Source organism: Notamacropus eugenii, chromosome 5 (genome assembly GCF_028372415.1).
Source record: "Notamacropus eugenii isolate mMacEug1 chromosome 5, mMacEug1.pri_v2, whole genome shotgun sequence".
Classification (NCBI taxonomy): Eukaryota; Metazoa; Chordata; class Mammalia; order Diprotodontia; family Macropodidae; genus Notamacropus; species Notamacropus eugenii.
Genome location: NC_092876.1, coordinates 125,688,394 through 125,712,749, shown reverse-complemented (window position 1 = coordinate 125,712,749; position 24,356 = coordinate 125,688,394). Strand labels below are relative to the sequence as shown.

Genomic DNA, 24,356 nt, shown 5'->3' with positions numbered 1-24,356 from the left:
ATACAGGATTTTTGGGAAAGGATAATAAATTCAGTTTTGAACATGTTAAGTTTAAGATGTGTACAGTACACCTAGTTTGAGATGTCTGAAAGGCAGTTGGAAATGTGAGACTATGAGTCAGCAGAGGTCAGAGCTAGATAAGTACATTTGAGAATTATCAGCATTGAGATGATAATTAAAATCATAGGAGCTGATGAGATCACCAAGAGAATTATAGGGGAGGGGAGGGAAGGAGACTGCCCAGGACAGAGCCTTACTGGACACCCACAGCCAATGGGCTCAACTAATATAGATCAACACTCCAACAAAGACTGAAAAGGAATAGTCAAATAGAAAAACCAGGAGAAAGTGGTGTTCAGAAAACCTAGAAAGAAGAGAATATCAAGGAGAAGAGGTTGCCTGACAGTGTCAAAGGCTGTTAAGAACTCAAGAAAATAAGAGTTTTAAAAAAGGCTACTGGATTTGGAAACTAAGAAATCAATGGTAACTTAGTGCACACAGTGACACAGCTACTATGTATCAGGCACAAAATCTGTGTACAAGGACCTTTTCCTGAATGAAGACAAGATTTTTGCCCCAGGAAAAGTGCCTGGGATTCAGGATTTGATAATCTAAGCCCTTAATGGTTATTGAGGGGTCAGCACTTCAAAAATTTATTTGCCCTTTCCAGGGGAGCTCTTTCAGTGAAGGATGGATTTGTCAGTGTTGATTTTCTCAATCTCCTGGGTAAATGTCTATAATGGAGGGTCAGCAGGATGTTGAACTGGTGATAATGTAGAGTGCTAAGTTTTCTTTTTCACTCTCCTGTGGGAACAGCTTTAGCTTTACCCCAGACCTGGCTCAACAATAATGGAGAGATATAAAAAAAAAAATGGAATGGTTATTTTCTCTCCCTTTCTATTGGCTGAGTATGAGGCTCTGGTCCTAGGTAGGTTGAACTTGGGAGGTTAATCTGGTATCTGTATTGGTCAATCCTCTAGACTGGTTTAAATTCTATCTGTCGTTACTGATCATGAAATAGGGTTGGTTGATTAATTAATGATAAATTCATTCTATTCCCCAAATCTGAGTGAGTTCTAGTTGGTTTCACCAGTCTCATTCTAGGTGTAGTCAGGAAAAAAAGTCTAAGAAATCTGAAGCCTACATATAAAGTCTTGGCTACCTACAGAATTTTCTCCTTCCTCTTCCCACTCCTATCATACTTTCTGTCAAAAACAAAAAAAAAACCAGCTAAACTTTTTTTTGGATGTCTTTTTGGTTTTACATTGAAGGACAATATTTAGCACAATGCCTAGCATATAATAAGTGCTTAATAAATACTTATTGACTTGACTTTTTACATAACCAAACCTTAAAGTGAGAACCTGAAAAGACCTTAGGCTTAAAAGGGACCAAGTCTCCCAATGCTTCCTGATCAACATCTGGCCACTGAACCCAGATGGCTCTGGAGGAGAAAGTGAGGCTGGTGATTCTGCACAGCCCACTCCTCACTCAAATTCAATTCAACTGCAAGTCATGGCATCAGTTTCCTGATGTTATGGTCCTCTTCAAGAATGAAGGACAAACCACAATTTTCTTCTGTAGCCTTCACCTCCTACTTCCCTTCCAGAGAGTCATTCCATAACAGTCAGTCTTGTCTGTCTGAATAAGGAATTCATTTTTTCAATTCTAGAGGTAAGGGAAAGCCAATGGAGTTAATTTAGCAAGGGATTCACAGGTCAAAGCTGCTAAATTAAAGTTCTATTCACTCTATGACACTGCTAGGCCAGTGCCAATGTCAGGGTATATGAGACTTCTAATGATCTTGATGAAGGCAGTAGATAAAACAATGAATTTAGATACGGACATGAGACTAAGTCTAGTTTGGGACACTTGCTAAAATCATTCAACCTCAGTTGACACACCTATCTAATAAGGAAGATTCTACTTGCATTAACTGCATCATAGGGTTATTTTCGAGAATGTGAATCATAAACTGCAAAGTATGACATAAATGCAAGTTACTCAGATTTTCTTAAACTATAATTTAGATTCGTATATTTCTCTATTAAATTTTATGTACCATATATTTCTCAAGCACTTATATGCAATGTGACAGAAAAGAAGACTAGGAAACAAGTTCTGTCTTTAATGGCGAGTGGCTTAGTGACCATGGACTTTCCAGTAGCTCTAGTACTAGGTATTTTCATCTTTGCCACCTTTCAAACCTCTCCAAAGGAGGAATTATGAGTAAGAGATAAAAATATTTTCAACTCTGAACAACAAGAATCCCAAGGAGATGATAATCTGATGAACCAAACTGCAGGGAAAGCTAATAATCTCTGACCCATTCATTCAGCAATCCTTCCCAAACCTGTTACCATACTGTGGAATGGCTGTTAAAAACAAAAAGTTGTTCTGACTGGAACATTAACACTCTGTGATGAAAAAAAAATTGGCAAGACACATGAGAAAGGAGGGAACTGATGAAATGTACCAGTGTATGTAATGTACCAGCGTATGTAATGTACCAGTACTCCACTAGGCCTTTAGGAAAAGAAACTGGCATCTAGCTGGGGTCAACTGAGTGCAAAATCCTTAACATGGGAGAAGGCTGACAAAGCTCTGAAGTTTAGCCCTGAAGGAAACTGCCATAAGAGGGGGAGGAGTCAGAAAGGGAGCAACAGGAGAAATATTAGGGGCAAAGACTGAAATTACTAAAGATCTCAGGAGGAAGAAAAAGTTAGACTTCAAGTAGATACTAATAACAAAAGAGAATATGCCCTTCAGATTAGCTATAAGTCTAGATATCTATGAATAAATATTGAAAGACAAAAAAAGCAAAATTAATCAACACCTGATTAAGCAGTAAACTCTGTGGATTCCCAAGAAAGCTTGGAAGCACAGCAGGGTATTCCTAAATGATTTAAAAGAGCAATAAGAAATTTTGAAAGCAGAATTGATATCCTGTACAACCAAAATAACTGAGTGAATAGAAAAACTTGAATCTTTAATCGGCAAACATCACCTAAGAAACAAAAGAGAAAACAAATGATTTAGGAATGCAAACACACAAAAATAAAGGAAAATCTGGAAAAGGAGAAAAGTAATAATTTTAAAGAAAACATGATTTCTATGTAGGCAAAATATATTGGTCTCAAAGACAGCTATGTCAAGACAACTTACGGATTACATGTCTCAGAAGAAAACAAGTCAAAAAACTTGAAGACCATAATGTAAGAAATAATCTAAGAAAACTTTTATCTTCACCTCTCACCTGGCCTACTGCAGTCATCTCCTAATTGTTCTCTCTGTTCCCACACCTCCCCCTCTCTGATCCAACCTCCATACAGCTGCCAAAGTGATAATATTAAAGTACAGGTGTGATCTTGTCACTCCTCTGCTTAAGAAGCTTTAAGGGTTCCCTACTACTTTAGGATAAAATTCCATTATTTGGTATTTACAGTCTTTCGTAATTTGGTTACCATTTATCCTTCCAGCATATAATCCCCCTCATGTACTCTGTGATCCAGACAAACTGGTGTACTTGCTGCTTCCCACACGACATTTCATCTCCTGCCTGTATTTTTATGTAGGCTGTTCCCCATGCCTAGAATGCACTCCTCTGTGCTACCTTCTCCTCCACCTTTGCTTCTTGGAACCCTTGTCTTCCTCCAGAAGGGTCAAAATTATATGTGAACATGCTGAATCCCCAGCAGAGTATGGGCTCCTAGAGCATAGAGACTGTCGCTTTCCATCTGTATCCCCAGGGCCTAGAATAGTTAATGCCTGACACAAAAACACTTAAATTACCTGCTTGATTGATCAAAAGAACATCAGGGCAGATGAAAACAAAAAGTCCCAAAGGTCAAACCACTCCCCCTACCTGTAAATTCATCAAGTTTACCAAGCAATTCTGATCAACTCCCCTACAGAAATATCAGGTAAAACATTTTTATGAAAATACTTTCTACATATGCAATATGATCTTATGAAAAGAATTACTATCTACTCAATCTATAAAGTTATAAAAGGGAAGAAATGAAAATGAACATAAAACTAGAAGAAGTCAATTTAAATGATGACCTAAATAGAAAAATCATTTTTTGGAAATATTGATTAGTATCTTAGAATCCTAAATTAGACCTCTAAAATTAAACACTTGAAAGCATAGGTATAAATGGATTTTTCCTTAAAATGATAAGAAGCATCTACCTAAAACTATTCAGCAAGCATTGTTTGCAATGGGGATAAGTGAGAAACTTTCCCAATAAGATTAGGAGTGAAAAAAGGATGCCCCAAATCACCAATATTATTCAATATTGTAATAGAAATGCTAGCAACAGCAACGACAGAAGAAAAAAACTGAAGGAATCAGAATGGGCAGTGAGGTAATAAAACTATCTCCTTTTGCAGGCAATATGATGGTATATTTGGAAAATTCTAGAGATTTAAATAAAAGTTAGCTGAAACAACAATTTAAGTTAAGAAGGATGTAAAATAAACCCACCTAAATCATCAGCATTTTTATACAGTGCCAACAAAGCACTACAAGAAGAAATGGTAAGAGAGATTTTATTTAAAATAACCATAGACTTATTATATAAAATACCTGGGAGTATAGCTGCCAAGACAAACCCAGGAATTATATGAACATAAGTACAAAACACTTTTTACATAAAAAAAGTCAGATTTAAATAATTGGAGAATTAATTGTTCATGGGTGGGCAGAGCAAAATACACTAAAAATGACAATTCTACCTTAAACTAATCTACCTAATCAGTATTCAGCCATTCAAAGAAATTACCAAAAAATTATTTTACCAAGCTAGAAAAAAATAACAAAAAAATTCCTTTGGAAGAATACCATAGGAATTAATGAAAAAAACGTAAAGGAAGGAGGCTTAGCAGTACCAGATTTCAAACTGTATTATAAGTCAGTAATTATCAAAACTCTCTGGGACTGGCTAAGAAAGGGAATGGCAGGTCACTGGAATAGAGTGAATACACAATAGTAAATGATTACAGAAACTTTGTGTAAATGTAAAGATTTAGATAAGAATTCACTAATTGGTAAAAAATAGTTGGGAAAACTGAAAGCAGTCTGGCAGAAACTAGGCATAGAGGGATACCTTACACTATTTACCAAGATAAGATCAAAATGGATACATGATCTAGACATAAGAATTTTTATAAGAAAATCAGAAGAACATGAAACATTACCTGTCAGATTTATGGATAGGAATAAATCTTTTTATTTGTGAATAAACAAGAGATAGAGAACATTTTGGGACATGAAATGTTTAAAATTTTGATTATATTAAATTATAAAGGTTTTATACAAATAATATCACTATAGCCAAGACTAGAAGGAAAACAGAAAATTGGGAGAAAATAAATTTTATGACTGTTTCTCAGCTAATATCTCAAATCTATAGAGAACTCTCAAATGTATAAGAATATGAGTCATTTCCCAAATGGTAAATGGTCAAAAGGATATGAATAGGCAGTTTTTTGGAAGAAGAAATCAAAGCTATATTTAGTCATATGAAAAAATGTTCTAAATTATTATTGGCTAGAGAAATGCAAATTAAAACAACGTTGAGATATCATCTCACCCATATCAGATTGGTTAAAATGATAAAAGGGGATATGTTGGAAGAGATAGGGAAAAACTGGAACACTAATATGCTGCTGGTCGAACTGCGAACTGATCCAACCATTTTGGAGAGCAATCTGGAATCATGCCCAGAATTATAAAACTGTGAATACCCTTTGACTCAGCAATACCACCATTGGGTTTTTTGTTGCCCAAGGTGATCCAGGTAATAAGCATTCAAACCACTTCCCAGATACTTTCCTCTATTACTCCCCACTTTTTTAAGCTTCCTTTGGTATATTTTTATCCATGCTTAGAATGTGAGCCACCTGTGGGCAGGGCCTATCTTTCTTATATTTCTATCACACACTGAGAAAGGCATTAAGAAGGAAAACTTGATAGAACAGTGATTACTTAAATGTGGAAACCAGGGAGAAAAAAGATTCAGTCTACCCTAAAGCTCCTACCTTGCATGACTAGGAGAATGATAATAGGAGCAATACTACCACCCTGTGTGATACTTTATGGTTTTCTTATTGCTTTTATATATATGTTCAATTTTTTGATGCCTACTACAAAGGTTATCTTCTTGCATGATTCTCCAAAGCACAAATTCCTTCTGTAATATTTCTGACAAGCGGTTGTCTGGCCTCTTTTTAAACATTTCCAGTAATAGGGAACTTACTCTCTGATGAGGAAGACTCTATGTTTAAAATATTTACAGCAGCTCTCTTTGTGGAGGTAAAGAACTGAAATTGAGGGGATGTCCAACAACTGCGGTATGGTTGAATAAGTTGTGATATATGATAGTGATAGAATTACAGTGCCATAAGAAATGATGAGCAGGTTGATTTTAGAAAAAACACATGAAGACTTGTATGAAATAATGAAGAGTAAAATGAACATAACCAAGAGATCATATACAGTAAAAGCAATATTGTTAGAAGAGTTAACTGTGACTAACAATTATTCTGAGCCACATGAATAGTCAAATCAACTACAAATGACCTATGAAGGAAGATGCTATCCACCTCAAACACTGGCCTTCTCTAGTGTAAACCGGATGGAAGGGAGAGAGAAAGACAGCTCAGAACTCAAAATATAACTTAAATATTTTTTAAAATTATTTTATTTAAGGTGGTTATTTGTCAGCAACAATGAAAAATAAATCTCTGGCTTCATTTATTGCAATGATTGAACATGACAAATACTGAAGTCTGACTAATTTTACATAAATTTCACAGTTCATATTCTATGAACAACACAATACATACAGCTATTATACACATATACACACATATACACATGTGCATGCACATACACACAAAACATAATTGGTCACTGAGGTGAAAAGGAATCTCAGTCATCTAGTTGAAATCGGTCACTTTACAGAAGAGGAAACTGAGTCCCTGAAAAGGGTCTCAGTTAAGTGACAGAGATAGAGCTAGAAAATCCAGATGTCCTGACCCCTTAAAAAATCAAGTGCTCTACAACACAAATAAGCAATAATGATAAAGAATGATTATTATTGAGAACAAAATATCACCCTCACATTTAAACATTTCTTTATTTCATAGAGTGCATTCTGCACAATATCCAATGATGTGGGTAGCACACTTACATTATTCTCATTTTCCAGATGAAGAAAGTGAGAATCTCTCAAGAGAGATTCTACGTCTTGCTCTTAGATATAACACCAGTTACTGTTTTAAAATAATTGTTTTGTGAGTTATAAAATCAAAACTTTAACAAGATTTGTCAAAGAAGACCAATATTAAAAAGTTCATCTAGAGTCAGCTTCCTAAAATCTCATATTTCTGTTCATCATTAGCAGCTACTACATTAGGCTACTTTATAGGTACTAGAAGAGATAATTAATTTGTCGTTTAAAATTTTTCTCATTATAATACATTTCAGAAACTCTTCAAAACCAATAAGGCAATTTTATCTATTTCTAAATCTGGATAGGATTCTCTTGGCACTAGTTTGTTTTGCTTCTTTGTTTTTTAGCTTAAAACCTGTGTCAAATACATATAAATAGGAAAAGAAAAAATTTTTGAAGGACTTAATGATTTCAAATGTCATACTGTAACAGTATTCTCTAAGGTCACAGGGCAAATCAGCATCAAAAGAATGAAGATTTCTACTCTTAAAAATTCTAAATTCAAAATGCCATCTAGTTATAAGCTTGACTTTTCACATATCTGCTGATTCAAAAAATCAAATAGGTCAAAAAGCTGCTTATATGAAATCAGTGAATGTCAACAATTAAGAAAAAGGAGCAAAAAGGTTAAAAATATTCTTAAGGGTTTGAACAGCTACATAACATCCAGGTCCTTTTCAAGTGGATATAAACCAAAACAATCCATTAAACGTGCCCTGAAGATACAGATGCTGCAGCCAGTTTTAGAAAAAGGGGGCAGGGGGAGGTTGAGCTTCCAAAGCTTCTGTAATCCTTGAGGTCAACTTTGGAAGGGATATTGGTTGAGGTACCAATCTAAGGCCATCCTGGAAGGCCAAGATAAAATTTAAACTGGATCTTTAATTGAATGAATCATTTTAAATAAGTCCCCTTCTGATTCAGAGTTGATTCACTTGGACCCTGCTGGAATTCCATTCCCCTAAATTATTGACCTACATACACCCTGGAATATGGTTGACTTGACAAATGTACTAGGGGTCTTTGGGAGCTGACTTTTATTAAGACTAGGACAAATATATTACTTACCTTTCAAGATATTTTCCGTTTACAAGAATCACCTACAGATTCAGCATTTTCTGGTATCCAAGGTTGTCACTATATAGTCTCTACTACTTTCTAAGAGTACAGATCAACTGCCTAGCCAAAACTGAATATCCACTTACAGATATCACACAACAATTTTGCCACCTACTCATATACTTTGTAATATGCACAATTATTTTATATGACATCAGCAGGACTAGTTTTTCAAATTTTTAATTTGTGCAAAGTAAAGTTATAAAGTTTAGATTGAGAAAGGCAGTATCTCATTAATAGATGATATAAAAAAGTTACCTTGATTAAGTATTTTTCCCATCTGTCTGCTGTTACAGATTTACCAATCTTCCTCATCAGTTTCAAATGGAGCTCCACCAATTCTTTTGGTACTTTAAAGAGAGGAAAGAAAACATACAAAAAAGGTTAGCTTACATTAATGATTTTATATGTAGTTAAGATTAAACAAAACATCTGAAAATATTTCCTTAAAGTAGAGAAAAATTTAACAAAATAAACCATAATTTAAATACATAAAATACATGAGATACAAAATGAATTACCTCTTTACCTATTCTTTGTATTTTGAATAAATTATAGCAATCTAAAGTCATAATCCAGTTGGAGCCTCATTCCACCAAAAAGTTCAAGAAAGGTTGATCTAAGCTAAATAAGGAAACAGTTCTATAGTCTGTCTCATCAGAGAGTGAGTTCCCAATTACTGGAAGTGTTTAAAAAGAGGCAGACAACCGCTTGTCAAGAATATTACAAAAGGAATTTGTGCTTTGGAGAATCATGCAAGAAGATAACCTTTGTAGTAGGCATCAAAAAATTGAACATATATATAAAAGCAATAAGAAAACCATAAAGTATCACACAGGGTGGTAGTATTGATCCTATTATCATTCTCCTAGCCATGCAAGGTAGGAGCTTTAGGGTGAATTGACTCCTTTTTCTCCCTGGTTTCCACATTTAAGCAATCATTGTCCTATCAAGTTTTCCTTCTTAATACCTTTCTCAATGTGTGATACAAATATAAGAAAGACAGGCCTTGCCTACAAGTGGCTTACATTATAAACACGGATGAAAACATGCCAAAGGAAGCTTGAAAAGGTGGGGAGTAAGAGGGGAAAGTGGCTGAGAAGTGGTGTGAAGGTTTGGTTCCTAGTAAGAGAAAGTAAAAGATTACCTATCAGTCTGGCATTTAATCCATTCCTATTGCAACTGACTTAGATTAGGCCCTTATTTCTTCAAGACATAACTATTACAAAAGTCTCCTAACTAATCTCTCTGCTTCCTCCCATCTCTTTCCCTTCCAATTCATCCTGCACACAGAGGCAGTTCAAAATCCATCAAATATTTGCTTTTATCTTGTTATTCTAATTCCCTACTTGAAAATTTCAGTTGCTTCTCAATGTCTCCAAATTGATAGAAAACATTTACAACATCATCTTAATTCCTTTTTCTAATATCTCACAAGTATTACTATCTTGAAGTATTCAAGTATTACTTTTGAATAGTCTGACTTTTCCCATTACTTCCCATTGCTCTCATATGTGGAATCTCCCTGTTTTTGTCAAGTAGGTCTCTTCATCCTACCCTGAACACCTCCTTCCTCCTTTCTGCCATATCTACTTCCCTTATTATAGTCTCCTCTCTGAAGCCCATCTATCTTTCATGGGCTGCCCAGCTTCCATGTTCTCCTCAAAGTTTTTCTGGAAAACTCCCTCTTTGAATATTAATAACTGAGCGGGTTTTTTTTTTTCCGATTTAAGTAGTGCTTTATGCAATCGCATTTGTTCCTCATAATAATCTCATGAGGTACATACTACAGTTAGTGTTCCTACATTACATCTTAGGGGCCTAATGGTAAAACAGTTTAAGTGACTAGCTCACAGTCACACAACTGAATCTGAATTCGAATTTTACTAAGTCAAGCACTACACCACACTGCTATACACTATGAGTACTTTCTCCTCTGTGCCATTCAATTTGAATTGGCCACTTACTGATTTACACTATTAGAGCAATAGCAACATGATATGTAGACAGTTGGCTTTGATGACAGAAAGATCTGGGCATTCAGGTCCTGCCCCTGACCTGTACTGGATACATGACTATGGGCATAGTCTTCCAGTTTCCCAGTCAATCTCTAAGATTCTAAGTTACAAATGAATTGCTGATCTGAATCTAAAAAGTACATTTCCATTCTTGAAGCTCTCCATACAGATCAAAAGACAAGTAAGGCTCCTAAAATGGTTATTTTCTTTTGTGCATATGGCTTATTTTCAATGAAAACACAAAATTTTAAGTCCTTAGATTTGAGGGAAGGCAATTTGGGGAAAAAAGTGAATTCTGATTTAACAATTAATTTTATAAGCATGAAGTCATTCTGCAATGTTTAAAAACAAAATATTCTAAATTGGTATCTGTCCATAAAGATGTTATATTTGTTATTTTTAATGTAAAAAGTTTATTCAAAGTCATACAAACTCACTTTAACCTTCCTGCATCTTATTTTCTTCATGTGCAAAATGAAGGGATTATACTAATTTCTAAGATCACTTCCAACTCTAGATCCTGTGATTCTACTGGTAATATTTACTAACAATTTACTTTGAAATGTTTTAAATTTTTGTCACAAATACTTTAGAAATATAACATCTTCTTGCCAATGTATGACTAGCAAACAAAGAAAACCTAAATAATAGAAACTACAGGCAATATAGAACAACAGAAAATTGTTTTCTACACTTTGTATCCATTGTGGAGTTAAGAAGATTCAGAAAACACTCCTTTTTGGAAATTGTTGCAGGCTAAAAAAGACAAGACCAAATGTAATGAATATAACTGTTGACAGAGGAGCCCTTCCATGTTTTATTTTTTGAGCTGAGACTATCAGCACTTCTGGTTCCTGAGGTCTTTCATCCTTTAAAATCATTTTCTTCACCTACACAAGACCAAAAGTTTGTCCAGACTGAGCCACTCTTCTATCACCTTACATAAGATTTGTTCCTTGCTTCAGTACAAATATTTCTGACTGCAGGTTTATGGTAAAGGTTAGAGAAGACGGAAGTATAAATAGCAAGCAAGAAGTAACGAAGTCAAGGCTGTGTTACAGAAAGGTCTTGCTAATCATGCTGTTGGAGGAAATGTATAGGTTCGTCAGAACTCCACATTGCACTTATGGGCAAACACCTGAATGTTCTTACTCTGTTTCCCTAAAGAGTTATTTTCTCATGGCAAGTCTGAAGTATGCTGCAGGTTTTGTAATCCATTCAAATCATATACGTTTTTCCTTATCACCAAATGAATTTTGGATTTTAAGTAACAGCTATTAAACTGCTTTTCAGTTGATTCAATGTAATGCTCTAAGCTAGCTCATCAAAATTTTTTTGTTTTTATTACTCTCAAGTATCGGTAAGTTGGATGTTCCTCCCAGCTTTGTGGTAACGAGGTGGTTCAGTGGATGGTGAACTCAATCTGGAGTCAAGAAAAACTAAATTTAAATACAGCCTCAGTTACTAATTAGTTGTATAGTCAAGTCACTTAGCTTCTGTCTGCTTCAGTCTCCCTATCTGTAAAATGGGGATAACAACAGTACCTACCTCATAGTGTTATTGGGAGGCTCAAATGAGATAATTTTGCAAAAGTGCTTTGCAAATCTTAAAAGTGCTATAAAAATTCTAGCTGGGCTCTCCTACTCCAGGTGAACTGCTGTAGGATTGTCCAGATTCTCGAGAATCGAATAAATCTCTTTTCTGTCATCACTTTAAAAAAAAAAAAAATTCTAGCTGAGCTATTATTACTTTCTGCAATTTTGATAAACATACCATCTATGTTTGACAAAGTTACTGACACAGGGAAACCTGCAGGTCCACATATATATATACTTCACTGAGAATCTCTTTCCAAGTTGACTTGGGGCTATTAATAACCATTTTAATTCACCTAACTATACTAGTCACCTAGCTCACCACATTCCTTCAACTGTCAGTCTAATAACTTTGTCTAAAAAGGAAATATAGCTAGATATATACTTAATGATTCTGTGCTCTCTATAATCATTGCTTCCTTTTCTAGATGTTCAATAACCATTTCTTTAATAACCCTAGCATTTTGCCAAGAATTTAAGTCAAGTTCACTTGCTTAAAGAGATCATTCCCTTCCTGTTTGTTTTTAACTGGCAACATAGCATGAAACAATGGAAAGAACACTGGACTTTACAGTAAGAAAAAATATGTTCCATAGTTCCTTAGGCAGGTCAATTAACCCAGGGCCTAAGTTATTCATCTATAAAATGAAGGCCAGGACAAAATAGTCTCTAAGCACTCTTCTAGTTTTTATTCTCCAATACTAAGGTATCTGTCCTACTTTCATGAAATTTCAATGATTACAGCTGGTGGCTTCAGTAATCAAATTTATCAGTGCTATCAGTAGTAAGGATTCCAGTAACTTAAATTCCAAGGAAAGCTAGATATTCTCTAACTCCTTACTTCTTCTGGGTATATCTCCCTATTTACCACTTCTGTTCTGTCCTTTCTAGTCTGGAAATCATTCTCTTTTGTAGAGAAAACTGAAACAAACAAAGACTGGAACAGCTTTGCCTTCTCTCCGTACTCTAATGTGTTATCACTGTACTTTGTAGCTAAATCATCCATCTCCCACATTTGATCATTCCCCTTTTCCTCAACATGATTTTTAAAACAACCCTTTTGTTGGTTTTGCTTTCATTCTGATAATGTACAGCTGTGGGGAACTTGCGGTCCTGAGGTCACCACCTAGGTCTTCGGGTGCAGCCTTTTGACTGAGTCCCAGTTTTACAGAATAAATCATTTTATTCAGGGGATTTGTTCTGTGAAGTATGGATTCAGTCAAAGGGCCTGCACTAGAGGGTCAGATGTAGCTTCAAGGCTACAGGTTCCCCACCTGTTATATACTAATACCAATGTATTTCACATTGCTTTAATGAAAGGAGGAATGTGTGTTGTGTCATCAGCTTACCAGAAACTCAGTTCAATTGCCTTTTGTTGGTGTTTTCACTTACATTTTGGTTCTACTTACATCACTCTGTATCAATTCACATGAGCCCTGACATACCTTTTGGAACCATGACATTTTCATATTTTATATTTATGATTTTGCATTTATCCTCCATTATGAACCCTTGCTTCCATCTTCTGTACATGACTCTTGAAGACCAATCAAGATTGAAGAGGAAGTACTGTAGTGCCAGACTAAGCAGTGACTAGAAATCTAAGAAGAAACCAAGATAGATGATCTTTCCAGTGAAAAATCACAAATTTAAGCAACAGACAGGAGACTAGGGCAAGAACTTTGTAAAACAGGTAGTCTAGGACAGAGGACCCAGATCAAAAAAATAGACCAGAAATGCAGTGCTGTAGCTCTGATCTCAAAGATGGCATCTAGGACTTAGCCTCCTGGCAGTCATTCAGCACATAAGAAGGTATCTTGGAGTCAGACCCCAGAAGCAAAACAGGGCCGTGGGACTTCTGCTGACCCCAGCAGCAGGACACAAGATAAAACAGGCCAGGTCCATACAAGGCCATGTAAGTTTTACTAGAAATCCACAGAGTTTAGCCTTAAGTTCCAATCTGGAAAGTTAGGACTGGAAGAATGAGTAGATATGACTTTTAAAAATCTAAAATGGTTGATAAGCTCCCTAGATGTCCATATCATTCTCATTAGAGAACTCCCCTTTGCTCCTATTCATTGGAATTCCTTCTCTCTCTTCCAAGATTTCCATATAATCAAGGTTTAATGTGAATGAATGGAAAATCATTTAAGTGCTTTCCATACAGGCAGTGCACTTTGGGGATACCAAGATTTTCAAAGTTTACATTCTAATATACAAAGATAACACATATTGGGAAGAGATGACCAGGGAAGGGAGTTATGTACTGGAAAAGAGGAAGCTGGGGGTGGAGGATAGGTGCAGATAAGAGTAGGGATGCAGAAAACTTCTTCTTTTCTCACCAGGCTATAATCTAGACTTCTCCATCAAGTCCCATAAGGCCCTTCATCATGGAAGATCACTTCAGCCCTGGAATTCACACCCGAGTAGTACCCTTGGCCTGCACCTGTAGTGCCTCTCTCTTGGATCAGCTGGCTCTTCCCAAAAACCTGTATTTGTCCAGTCATTTCTTCATTTCTCACCAGGTCGCAATACAGACTCTTCCATCATACCCTGGCCCCAACTTTCCTTCTTCCTTTGCACCAATCTTTTAAGTTCTTCTTATGTGTTGACTTCCCTTACTAGAATGTAAGTTCCTTGAGGGCAGAGACTGTTTTTCTTTCTGCTTTTATTTGTATTCAGTGCTTGGCACAGTGGCTGGCACATAATAAATGCTTATAAATGCTTGTTGACTGACAGTGAGAGTCTGGGCTGATAGCTGGGTACCATATAAAATTGAAGAATATTCTATTAGTGCCTAGCAGGTTAGATTGCAATCAATTTTGTGTGTGTGTGTGTGTGTGTGTGTGTGTGTGTGTACACACACACATATGTATCAGTTTCCTAGATATACTGGATATCAGACTCTTATTAGAGATATTGGGGGTAAAGATGTTTTTTCCCCAGTCAATTGCTTCTCTTCTTATTCTAACTTTTGATTTTATTTATGCAAAATCTTTTCTATTTAATGAAATCAAAGTTACCAATTTAGTTTTGCACTTACTTTTCCTTGTGTGTTTAAGAATCTGCTTTCTACCAATACCTATGAAAGGTACCTGATCTGGTTTTCTTCTAATTTTCTCTAGTATGATCTTTAATATTACAATGTATAAAGTTGGAATAGGCTGTTTTGGGAGGGTGGGGTTGAGTATGAATGACAGATTCTGCTGCTACTGAAGCTGTAAATTGGTCAAGTCTTTCAAGAAAGCAATGTGGAATTTTGCAAACTAAAATGCCCACACCCACTGATCCAAAGATCCCACTGAAAGGTATATAGTCCAAGTGGTCAAAAAGAGAAAGAAAGCAACAGCAAAATATTCATAACCACACTTTTTTAAAGTAGCAAGTGACTGGAAGCACATCGTGGAGGAAAGGCTAAAAATCATATTACATGAACATAATAAAAATTATTGTACAATAGGAAAAAATGAATATGAAGAAAACAGAGAAGCATGGAAAAGGTATATGAACAGATGCAAAATTAAGTAAGCAGAACAAAAAAAATACAGTACCACAATAACATAAATGTAAAGAACAACAAAATAAAATCTGAACACTATTATAATAGTAAGCTTGACTCTGAAGATATGAGAATGCATATCTTTCCCTTTATTTTTGCAAGGATAGAGGACTATAGTAATGGCATAGTGCCTATAATGTTAAATTTGATTAAAGCATTAGTTTTGCTGAGCTACTTTTCTGGGTTTTTTTTAATTCCTTAGTAAAACGAGGTGGCTCTCCGGACGTAGAAAAGTGAAATATTGGAAAGTGATGTTGATATGAAACAATCACTAAAAGTATCAAATCAATTTTTAAAAAATAAATCATTAGGTGCTCTATTAATATAAAAGATGCACATGAATTTCCTCAAGATAGTGGAATGATTAGAAACAGAACAGCTTGGCACTCTCAAAACTACTTCTAACAGATATGGAAAAAATAGCACCACACGTAGTAATGACCAAGAAATCTAAGGTCAAACTATACTAACTGCATTTTCTTAGGCAAGGTCCACACAAAGAGAAAGCTAGAAACCTATGGGTATTAGGAAAAAATTCAAATAGAAAAGCGTAGTGAGGGAATGCAAGTCTTCCAGACCAGGGAGCACTGGAACACAGACAAGCCTAAGAATTGAAACTTAGTATGAAAATCATGGGGATGAGACAAAAGGCAGAAGTGTAACCAAAAATTCCTGGAACTTACACTTATCTAAGTCCAACCCAGAACAGGACTCATGAACCCTTTAGGGCTAAAATCTGAAGGTCAATGACTACTCAAAATTAAGACCTTCCTATCTCAGATCTGCACAGCTGAAAATACTTCTGAAGCATGGTTTTAACCTAGACAATAGAGACCTAGTCTAAGGAAAGTTCCATTTCTTACAAAGAACCTAGCCCTGATAAAAAAATCCTAAATGGAGAAATAAGGCTGGAAAAACAAATTAACAGAAGAAAATGACCAAAATATTACGGAGCTAGAGAAACTCAAGAGATAAACCCAGGAATTTACATTGTCATAAGCAAAGCCACAAATTACCAGAGTTCCTGGAAAAACGAAGCAAGCATCAGTCTCCTTGAAAATTAGACTGGATTAGAGAGAAATGAATTCATGAGATGAAGAAGAGAAAGCAGGGGTAAGAAACCATGACGAGGGAGTAGGCAAGTAGAGGAGAAAAGCATAGAATATTAGTAGATTGTTGCTAAATATAGTTAAAATTAGTACTGTGAAATCTCCCTTTTCAATATTCTTTTCTTCTACATAAGGCGAGGGAATAGGAGAAAAGAGAGCAAGATATAAGACAATATAATAGAAGGAAATGCCTAATTAATAATCATAACTGTAAAGGGAAACAGGATGAACTCACCAATAAAATAAAGGAGGGAGCAGAAAGGTTCAGATAGCAGAATCTAACAATTTATTGTTTATAAGAAACAAAAAGAATTAAACAGTTAAGTTAAAGGGTTGGAACAAAATATTTTACAATTCAGGTAAACTCAAAAAAGCAGGGGTAGCAATCATGATCTCTCATAGACAGCATAACACTAAATACTGTTTTGATTAGAAGAGATTCAAGGAAAAGTTTGTTATGTTTGGTTTAAAGGAAGCACAGACAATGAATTAATATCAATACTTAATATATGCATCAAACAAGACAGCTTTTAAATACTCTATGGAAAAATAACAGGAATAAATTCCAGATTTATAAGAAACAAAAAGTTAGATTTGATAGCTCTCTAGCAACTGAAGAATAGAAATATAAAGTATGCATATTCTCAGCTGTGTATGGAACATTTACAAAAACTGACTATGCACTAAGGCACATAAAACTTACAAAAAAACCCAACTCAATAAAATTACATTCAATAAAGGGCTATTAAAGAAAGGATTGACATTAACTGGGGACTAAATATGGAGATCATATTATAAAAATATTAAAAAGGAGCAGCTAATATACCTCTCACAGTTATGGGTAAATACCTTTTACAGCTAAAAACCACTTCACAACTAAAGGATAGAGGTAATTGCAAAAGTTAAAACAAGTCAATAAACATTTAAGTTTCAATTTATGAAACTAAAAAGCTTCTGCACAAACAAAAAAAAAAACTTACCATAAAGGAAGTAGTCAAATGAAGAAAAATCTTAGCATCAAATTTCTCTTATAAGGGTTTGATACCCACAATACAGAAATAAATAGACTTTTTAAAAAAGGAATTTTCCATTAAATAAGTGGCCTAAGGATATGAATAGTTCTCAAAAGAAAAGCAAATTTATTAACAACAACCAACGCAAACCAAAACAATAATTTGGCAAGGATGACAAAATATGAGAATAGTCAACGTTGAAGGTTTTGTGGGAAGATAGGCATACTGGTACATTGTTGAACTATGCAAATAAAGTGGCTATAAAATGTCCCTATTTTTTTTACCTACAGGTTCCATTACTAGGCTTATATGTCAAGGAGGCTACTGATAAGAAAAAAGTCCCTTATATATTACAAAATATTTATAGCAGCACTTTTTTTGAATGCACAGAATTGGAAATCAAAAAGATGCTCATCAACTGGGGAATGGCTAAACAAATTGTGGTTCATAAATGTAATGTAATGGAATGTTGTTAATAAATAAGAAATTATGAATATAACAAATACAGAAGCATAGAAAGATCTACATGAACTGATGCAGTGTGAGGTAGACACAAGAAAACAAAATACACAGTGACAACAATGCAAATGTAAAGAACCTCACATAAAAATGTCAAAAGTGCAGTCAATTCTGCTATAACTTGATACATGCATTGCTAAAAAGCACTACGCTAAGCAAAACTACAACAGAAACATGGGAAAAATGAAAGTAAGGACATAAAGCTCAAAAACTTGGTCAGTAACACACACAAAACATAAGAATTTAATTTAAAAAATAGTAGCACAGTTCTACACAAGTTAAATGGCCAATACATAATTGCTACAACAAATAGTGGTAACATTTGTGACTTTCAGCTACTGTTCCTCCTGTACCCCAGTTCCCATTTTGTCAGACGGACTGACAAAGTGTGGAGTAGTTTGGACAGGCTATGACTCTTGGGCCTCAGGGGGCTTCAGCAATGGGGAAAAGGGGAAGAAGGAAAAGAAGGAGAGTATGGACCAGCCTTTCTACTCTCAGAAAATATACAATACACTAGTATTTTACTTTGACAAAGACCTGAAGTCTGCTTGTAAAAGTGGGTTGCAGAATGTGAGTTGTGAAGTGGTGCAGTTTTCTCATAGAACAAAATCATTCAGAAGAAAATTCAAAATCTGAGTTATGTTAAAAATGTTCCCTGATATATCAATCTCATTGGAACAAATTTACATTTTCAAAATATACATTATAGCAGAACTGACTGTAACTCTTGTAAAATTATAAAGAACAAGCATGGCTCCAATGAAAAGCAATTAAAGAAGACACTCATACCCCACACCTTTGCAGAAGAGAAGTCTTCAAATTCTTTCTACAATACAAATGTAGTTTTAATACTCAAACCAGAGACAAATCAAAGAAGGAAAAATATAGACCAATATCCTTAATGGATACTGTCATGAAAATTTTGAGTAAAAAATTAGAGGGGACGCGAGGTGGAGCAGTGGCTAAAGTGCTGGGCATAGAGTCAGGAGGACCTGAATTCAAATTCAGTTTCAGACTCTTATTAGCTATGTGACCCTGGGCAAGTCACTTAACCCTATTTGCCTCAGTTTCTCATCTGTAAAATGAGGTGGAAAAGGAAATAGCAGACCACTCCAATATTCTTGCGAAGAAAATCCCAAACCGGGGCATGAGGAGTTGGACAAACTGAAATGAATGAACAACAAGAAAGAGTCTCCAGCAATGTCAAAAAGACTGTACACTATGATCAAATAGTATTCACAACAGAAATACTAAGTTAGCTCAATTATTAGAATATAAGCTCTTTGTATGAATTGTTTCTTTCTTTGTATTTTTATCCCCAGCGACTGTCTGGTGCAGTGTTGTTGTTTAATAAGTGATTGTTGATTGAGTTAACATTAAAAAAATGATAAACATAATAAAACTATAGGCAAAAGCAAGAAAAATCAAGTTATTAAATCAAAAAAGATGCAGAAAAGGCCTACAACAAAATATAACACCCAATTCTGGACTAAAAAAAAAAACAACACTAAAAATCATAGGAATGATGAGATCTTTCCTTAATAGGGTAAATAAAATCTATCTAAAACAAGAGCCAGAATTTTACGTAATAAAGAAAAATTTGAGGTCCTTCCTCTAAGACTAAAGGTAAAGCAAGGATATCCATAATCACTATAATTTGACAAGGTACAAAATAAATCTACATAAATCATCAGCCTTTCTATTTTCAACAAAACTCAGCAAGAAGATGGAGAAATTCTATTCAAAATAACAACTAAATGTATAAAATATTTTTGAGACCACCTACTAAGATATCCAAAGGAACTATATGAACACAACTATAAAATAATCTTTACAGAAATAAAGAGAGAGCTAAATAAATGAAGAGTCACTACTCATAGTTGGGGGAAAGGGTCTGGGTCAACATAATAAAATGACAATATTACTTAAATTAACTTTCTTAGTCAGGTCCATACCAATAAAACCACCAAATGATTACTTCTTGAGAACTAGAAAAATAATAACAAAATTCAAATGGGAGAATAAAAGGTCAAGAATCTCTAGGGAAATAATTAAAAAGGGCAGAAAAGGACCTAGCTGCCAGATCTCAAACTGTACCATAAAGCAGTAGTCAATAAAACTATTCAATAATAGCTAAAAAAACCAGAAAAGTGAATTGGTAGAAGAGATTAGGCATATAACATATAAAAGCAAATGAACATAGTAACATAGTGTTTGAAAAACCCAAAGACCCCAACTATGGGGGTAAGGACTCACCATTTGACTAAAACTGCTGGGAAAACTGGAAAGCAGTCTGGCAGAAACTAGGTTTAGACCAACATCTCACACCATATACCACAATATGCTCCAAATGGATACATGACCTAGATATAAAAGCTCACATCATAAATAAATCAGAGGAGCAAGGAAGATAATACCTTTCAAAACTATGGATAGGTAAGAGTCCATGACAAAACAAGAGATAGAGAACAATGACAAAAAAAGGGACAATCTTGATTACATAAAATTTAAAACTTTTTGCACGAACAAAATCAAAGAAGTTAAAATGAGAAGGGAAACAGTTTTAACTAGGAAAAAACCAACTTTGTTTTTTGTAGTCCTAACAGAGGACTACATCCAAGATAATAAAGAACTGATTCATATACAAAAGGCAGTGATTCCCCAATAAAGAAATAAAGGGACAAAACGTCAAACAGCAGTTCTCAAAGAAATCTATGCTATAAACAGATATGAAAAATATTCCATATCATTAATTAAAGAAACTATACTCATACATCTCAGAATAGAGACAAGGAAATTATAATTGTGAGAGGGTGTGGAAAAACAAACACTAATGTATAGCTGTGAATTATTAATCTAGCCATTATGCTAAGCAACTGTGCATACTCTCTGAAGAAAAAGAATCATATGCAAAAAATATTTAGTGGTTTTTGTTGTAGTGCAGAACTGTTCTATATGAAACAAGGGGAGAGGGCACCAAAAAGAATGGTTGAACAAATTATAGCACAAGAATGTAATATTATTTTGCCATAATAACTAAATAGACTTGCCAAAATCCTAGGAAGACGTATGAAATGAGAAAGAAAGAACTTAGCAGAAGCAAGAGAACAGGATAGTTTATACAATAACAAAGTAAAGTAACTTTGAAAAGACTTAAGAACTGTGATCAATGTAATGATTAACATACCTCCAGAGAACCAATGATGAAACATGCTAACCACCTTCTGTCAGAGGTGATGGATTCAAGGTACAGAATAAGAAATACATTGAGAGAAGCATGTCAAATATGTGGGAGTCTTTTGTTTGACTAAACTTATTTGTTTAAAAGATTGTTTTTCTTTATGTCGTAAGGTGAACTAGCATGTGTTGCCAAAAAAAGGAAGAAAAGAAAATGGCATCACCGAAGCATTTTTTTAAAAATGCACATGAGAACATAAATAAGTTCAGAAGAAAACAAACAAGCATGACAGCCTTGAAAATAATGTTGAATTTATTATACACTTTCTACAAGAAGTCTTAATGTTAGCGCCTCCCTTGTGTTGTTTCAAATTTTATCCTCTACATAACGAGTTTCTACACGGTTGTCTGCATATTGTCTCCTCCACTGAACTGTGAGCTCTTCGAAAGCAGAGACTGTTTTGGTTTTTTTTTGCCTTTGTTCGTATCCCCAATACTTCTAAGCATAACTCCGAACACAGAGGCACATAGTGGGTACAAATAAATGCTTGTTCATTTGATCGGCTGACTAAAAGAGTAAGCTATGCATAACATAGATCTGCGGTTTCACATGTAACCATATATAACCTTCTTTCTGTTCTACTTTATATATGGAAATGTAGTCATTAAATTCAAAATATAAACAAATGTAGCTCAAACAGATACACATATGGTTAATGTAGGGGCAGTGAGGTGGTACAATGAACAGTGCTGTGCATGGAGTCGGAAAGATTCATCTTAAATCCAACCTCAGACATTTATTAGCTGTGGGACCCTGGGCAAGTCACTCAATCCTGTTTGCCTTAGTTTTCTCATCTGTAAAATGAGCTGGAGAAGAAAATGGCAAACCACTCCAGTATCTCTGCCAAGGAAACTCTAAATGGGGTCACAAAGAGTCAGACATGTCTGAACAACATCTCTAGTACTTAGTATGGTACCTGGCACATAGGAAACATTTGTGAATGTTTGTTGTCTTTCCTCCTGTGAATTTCTAGAGGTCTCTGATATTTTTTAGGGCACTTCATTCTCTCCGATGACCTGGGCAATAGCAGTTACATTATAGCTATTAGTTTCTATGTTATCTAGTCTATAATATATGTATCATCCACACCATGCCCCCTAACTATGAGCACTCCTTAAACTTTGTCTCTACATACTTTCTTGCCTGGTGAACTATTCAGCTCCCACTGGTCTAGTTATCTCTAAGCAAGTGACTCCCAGATCTGTCCAGTCAGTCTCTTGCACCCTCTCTCTGTGCTCCAACTTCCAGTAATGTAAAACAATGTAGCAAAGTCACCTTAAACTCAGCGCGTCCAAAGCAGAACTCATTTTTGCCTCCCAAGATTCACAATTTCCAATGAGAACACCACTATTCCTTTCAGTTTCCCAGGCTTACAGGTCTTATCTTGATTCCTCTCTCATTCCTCATGTCCAATCAGTTCTCAAATCCTTACATTTTCTATATCTGCCTCCATAATATCTTTTGCATCTGTCCCTTTTTTAGAAGATCACATAATCACTGATCTACAGTAGGCAGGAAACTCAGAAACCATCTAGCTCACACTCCCTAATTTTATAGATATGGAAACTGAGTCCCTCATCACTTCATACTCGGACAATTATTCCAGAGCCTCCAAAGTACCTCATGTCTTCTATTCCAATCCACAGTCGTCCATACCAACATGATTTCCCCTAAGCACAAGTCTAACCATGTGACTTCCCCCTTAAATTTCTCTAGGTCCCTATCATCTCGAAAATCAAAAAATAAACTCCGCTTTTGACTTTAGAAATCCATCACAACCTGGTCCCAGCCCACCTTTCTATCCTTATAATATATTACTACCCTCCCAGCACACTGCAGTCCAGCCTGACAGGCCTTCCTGCTGTTTCTTTACTGGGTGTCACCAATCCCTGGAATGTACTCCTCTCATAGCTCATCTCAAATTCTGTTTTCTACATTTCCTGATTCACATCATATGGGGACTCCTACCCTGCCCTTCCCTATCTGGTATTCTCCACTGATTCTATATATACTTATATGGTTTCTCCTATACATTGTGACCAAGCTTTTTAAGGGCATAAAATGCTTCATTTTTGTCATTTTATCACCAGAACCTAGCTCAGTAAGTACTTAGTATGTACTAATACTACAATGTATTAATACTAGGTACCACTATATCTTAGTAGTACTAATGCTATGTATTACTGTGGGAAACAAAGGAAGGAATTCTATTTCCACAGGGTTAAAACTCCTCCTAGCTTTGAGTGATCGTAATTAATCAATTGTGACTCAGCATGGTCAGGTAAAAGGACAAACTTGTGTGCAGGCTTGATGAGCTATTTGAGGGAAAGCCTATCAGAGAAAAGAACCTGAAGTTACCTGGTCAATAGATGGCACTGTGGGAAGTCCAATTTGGAACAGCATAAAGAGCTTGCATTGGTCTGAACAAATTGTAGTCTTCCTGTAGCCTTACTTGGGAGCAACCCATTCATTCAGAGGCGATGAACATAGAAATTAATAAAAGTTATCCTGATTTCACAGCAAGTATTGTTCTTTGTTTAAGGTGAACACATTTCTCACAATTGGGGGCTCATTCAGCTCATTTTTCATATTTACTAAAAGCCATTAAGAGAAGGGGAAAAGCATTTATATAACACCTACTATGTGCCAAACACCGTGTTAAGCGCTTTATAAATATTATTTCATTTGAGCCTCACATATCCCTGCAAAGTAGGTGCTGTTATTAATCCCATTTTACAGTTGAGGAAACTGAGGCAAACAGAAGTTAAGCAACTTGCCCAAGGTAACACAGCTAGTATCTGAGATTTGATTCAGGTCTTCCGGACTCCAGGCCCATTTCTCTACTCATTGTACCACACAATTGTCTAATTAATTTATTAATTAACAGCCCTTCTTAGTATAATCCAAATCCCCAACCTTTCACTTTTGTATCTTAACCAATGGTTCAG

At 35.3% G+C, this 24,356-nt stretch overlaps 1 protein-coding gene across 2 annotated transcripts in view; it reads right to left on the bottom strand.

The window, feature by feature from the left end:
* RSF1 (remodeling and spacing factor 1) overlaps positions 1-24,356 on the bottom strand; it is a 131,717-nt gene that overhangs the window by 73,203 nt on the left and 34,158 nt on the right. Inside the window, exons 1-2 of one of the 2 annotated variants that reach the window (XM_072610756.1) lie at positions 20,427-20,533; positions 8,616-8,707 (exon numbers count right to left, since the gene is read on the bottom strand). In XM_072610756.1, the coding sequence (XP_072466857.1) occupies positions 8,616-8,672 (57 nt within the window). In that variant the 5' untranslated portion in view covers positions 8,673-8,707; positions 20,427-20,533. Of the gene's footprint in view, positions 1-8,615; positions 8,708-20,426; positions 20,534-24,356 lie in introns of those variants that run through there. The other variant, XM_072610755.1, reaches the window with a different exon arrangement.